This window comes from Lactuca virosa, chromosome 5 (assembly GCF_052849685.1).
Source record: "Lactuca virosa cultivar CGN04683 chromosome 5, Lactuca_virosa_CGN04683_v6, whole genome shotgun sequence".
NCBI classification, from domain to species: Eukaryota; Viridiplantae; Streptophyta; class Magnoliopsida; order Asterales; family Asteraceae; genus Lactuca; species Lactuca virosa.
Window position 1 is genome coordinate 401,647,141 of NC_136430.1, and position 4,115 is coordinate 401,651,255.

Sequence of the window (4,115 nt, forward strand, 5' to 3'; positions counted from 1 at the left end):
GAACTAACTACCCTATCAAGAATGTTATGCGAAAGCCAGAGATTTCAGGTAGGATGGAAAAGTGGTCCGTAAAACTAAGCACATATGACTTAAAGTACGAACCAAGATCCAATATAAAGTCTCAAGCACTAGCAGAGTTTGTGGCTGATTTTAGTGATGATCTACAACCTGAAACAGAGTTGGAGAGCAAAGAACTCCGAAAATAAGAAAGCATGGGAACATGGACACTCTTCACTGACAAATCCTCAAACTTTAGAGGAACAGGCCTAGAGATCATACTAAAATTGCCATAGGTGACATCATACCCCAAGCAGGTAGCTGCAAATTTGATGCAACCAGTAACGAGGTTGAATACGAAGCATTAATCACAAGATTACAGCTGACCAAGGATCTTCAAATCAATGATCTTCAGGTATTTGTTGATTCCTTATTATGAACTAATCATTTTAATGGATCCTATGCAGTGAAAGGAAAAAGACTAGCACTATACATACAAATCATTAAAAAACTGGCCTCCAAATTCAAAACTTTCAGCCTAAACCAAGTCCCTAGAGAAGAAAATGCTAAGGCAGACGCACTAGCCATCCAAGGATCTTCCATTAAGATCCCACCAGAAGTTAGGATCCAAATAACCCATATACTAATCCCAACGATAGAAGATCCCTCCAATAAACCAGATGATCCCAATCACCATGGACAAACAACCGACGAGGATCCTGACCCTCAACTGTTTTCTCAAGATCCTGCTCGTCATAGTATTAACATTCAGGATCCCACGCAACAGTCCCAATCTTGGATCCAGCTCATAGTGGAATATCTCAAAAATGGCACAATCCCCAAAGAGAAAAAAGCCAGAAAACATGCAAGATGAGGGTCTCACGATTTGTGATGATCCAAGGAAGACTGTACAGGAAATTCATGGCAGGTCCATACCTTAGTTGCTTAGAAGATCACGAAGCTGCAAAAGTCCAAAAATATATACATGCATGAGATTGTGGAAACCACACTGGGGGCAGATCCTTATGCTCCAAAGCATTAAGGATCAGATACTATTGGCCAACAATGAAAAAGGATGCTCTCTTACATGCCCAAAAATGTGATGCATGCCAGGGATACATTAACATCTTGCATCAACCTGCGGAACCGTTGCATCCTATCATTTCCCCTTGGCCATTAATGAAATGGGGAATGGATATAGTTGGCAAGCTACCAAAAGCTCCTGGTGGAAAGGTGTTCATGCTAGTGATGATGGAATACTTCTCAAAATGGATAGAGGCTGAAGCCTATGTTCAAGTACGAGACAAGGAAGTGGTCTCGTTTATCAAGCACAATATATTGACTAGGTTTGGGATCCATGTACAGATCAGATGCGATAATGGATCCCAGTTCATAAGAAAAAGGACTAGAGACTTTTGCACTAGTTGGGGGATTAAAATGATAATGTCCACTCCTGTTCACCCTTAAGCTAATGGCCAAGCCAAAACCAACAATAAGATCATAGTCAACAATCTAAAGAAAAGGTTGGATAAAAAGAAAGGAAGATGGGCAGAGGAACTTCCTCTCTCCCTATGGGCAGATAGGACCACTTCAAAGGCAGCCACTGGCCAATCTCCATATTCTCTGGTGTTTAGGATGGAAGTTGGGATCCCCATTGAGGTGGTAATCCCAACAACAAGATATCAACTGCAAGATCAAGAGAACAATGATAGGAACCTATCCCAGGATCTTGAAACTATTGATGAACTCAGGGATCTTGCCAAGATCCGCATTGCTGCTCATCAACAGAAGATCACCACAACATATAACAAGAACATCAAAGTCAGAAGATTCCAGGTAGGTGGCTTGGTACTTAGGAAAACATTCCAAAATACCAAGGATCCTTGTGTAGTCAAATTGGCACCTAAATGGGAAGGACCTTATCTCATTGATTCAAAAGCATGAAAAAGGGCATATTGGCTAGCCACCCTTGAAGGCAACGTCTTGCCAAGATCATGGAATGGCATCCACCTAAAAACATACTTCATGTAAGTTATGACGATCATTTTCAAACAAACTTGAGGTACACTCTCTCTACCCTCTACTCTTATCTGATTCTTTTTATTATTGTGAAAACCAATATTGACTTAAGCATCGGAGGGGAGTTAGCCAGGCTAAAGCCCACCCTAAGCTAACGTTTGCTTCGCGTAGGAAATCAAAGATTCTAACATTCAAGGATCCTAAAAAGTAGGGATCGTAACATTTGATGATCTTGAAATTCGAGGATCCTAGGATTCAGGGATCCCAGTAGATACATAGTCTTCATGATTGAAATACATAACTACGAACAGAGACTGATCATTTCTCCTACGACTAAGGGTACTTAATCCCCTGTAAGGTTTAAAGAGTTAATTACGTCTTTTATACGAGTTAAGGTTTCTACACCTTGCTTGGACACACGAAATCTTACTGTGGGATGTGAGTAAGGGGATCATTTTACGCTTCAGTAACTTGGCAACCCTTTTATTTCTGAACACAAGCCAAGATCCTTAAGTTTGAATCTAAGGTTAATAACATTGACATGTTATCTAAAGTTGGGATCGTCCCCAAAAAATACATAAGGTTTATAACATTTTCATGTTATCATAGAATTTGAGATCTTCCCTAGAAAATACCTAAGGTTTATAACATACGGAAGCTTCCTGGTGAACTTCTAAAGCGAGGATACTTCCATACGGAAGCTTCAGGATCATACGAAACTAAGGGAATCATAAATTCAGTCAAAAGATAACCGGATTATATATATCCTTTAACGTTATTTTTCTAAAGGTTTATTATCCTAATAAAGATCTTGATTTTTTCAAAATCCCAATTTGATGACTAGTCGTTTCAGGCTAATCGGATCTAGAATAGTTTGAACTTTTTCAGGATCCTGACTATGTAAGGATCCTATGAAATCCTACAATCATATCAAGAAAATTAACCAGACAAGCATAAAAGTATGAGACAACCATAACATAAAGGGGGTTGCACACCAACCCCACAAAAGTAAGAGTGACATATTGTTTTACAGACCCAAATTTATTCAAATTGTTTTTAACTGAATCAATCTTAAGTTACAGATTGATCACCACCGCCCGAAGCCACCTACGTCTTCTTCCCACCTTCCTTTGGCTATGATGCAGGATCCTGATTGGCACCAACAAGCTCGCTATTCAATTTGCTCAAAGTCTCACACCATCCTGCTACATTCCGGGATCCCACATTGTCAAGATCCTCCGCAAGCTTAATTTTTCCTCCTAGAGAGCAACAATAACACTCATCTTCACTTCAGCAATCACGTCTTCCATCTCAGCCACATGCTCATTTTCCTTTTCAGCTTTCTCTCTGGACAACTTCTCCAATCTATGCAGGAGCTCCTTGTGACTCCTTCTTGCTCCCTCAAAGCATGCTCTGTTTGAGCGAGCTTGGCTTTGAGATCCTCATCAAAGCGAGAGACATGGTTAACAACCTAAGAGTGACAACGGTAAATGGATAATAAAACTGAATGAGAATGAACACAAGAATACTCATGGATTGGCAGAAAGAAATCAACTTTTTTAACACCTCTTCTGTTCCAAGATTCTCAAGATCCCATGCATCAGATGGTTTCCTTTTGCGAGATGCCGAGGTCTTCACAGTAGGGTCGAGCTGAGTCTTCTTAGGAGGAAGAGAAGGAGGGACCTTTTCCTTCTTCACCATGAGCAAACCACTAGACATGTCGTCTTCAAGTTCGGACAAGACGAATCGAGCGCTAGAACGAGTGTTTTTGGATCCTATACAGTAAGAAGGAGCCCCATAGAATTAGGATCATGATGATAAAATAGATAAAAACTCTGAGATCGATCCTTACCAGTGGCCATCGAAGTTGTTGTAGATGAAATTTCTTGAAGACTAGGAAAATCAAGCTTGACTGATGTGACGTCTGTAGATAAAGCAAGGAAACGCCTCTCCTTATCCTCAGTATCCTCAACAGCCGGGAAAGCTTCACCAAACTAGTAACCTGCATCAAAATGAACAAAATAAGAAACTTAAATCCTTGGATCCTCAATATCAACAAATAAGATGCTACCCTTTTCAGCCCAAGCTTTGGGCAAGAG

At 40.3% G+C, this 4,115-nt stretch overlaps 1 protein-coding gene across 1 annotated transcript; it reads left to right on the plus strand.

The window, feature by feature from the left end:
- The first annotated feature begins 1,062 nt into the window (after nt 1–1,062).
- On the plus strand, nt 1,063–3,266 carry LOC145113887 (uncharacterized). The gene is made up of 3 exons (XM_079049930.1): nt 1,063–1,420; nt 1,466–1,833; nt 3,099–3,266. Exons 1-3 carry the CDS (start codon nt 1,063–1,065, stop codon nt 3,264–3,266), a joined length of 894 nt encoding a protein of 297 aa, XP_078906056.1.
- The last annotated feature ends 849 nt before the right edge of the window (nt 3,267–4,115 follow it).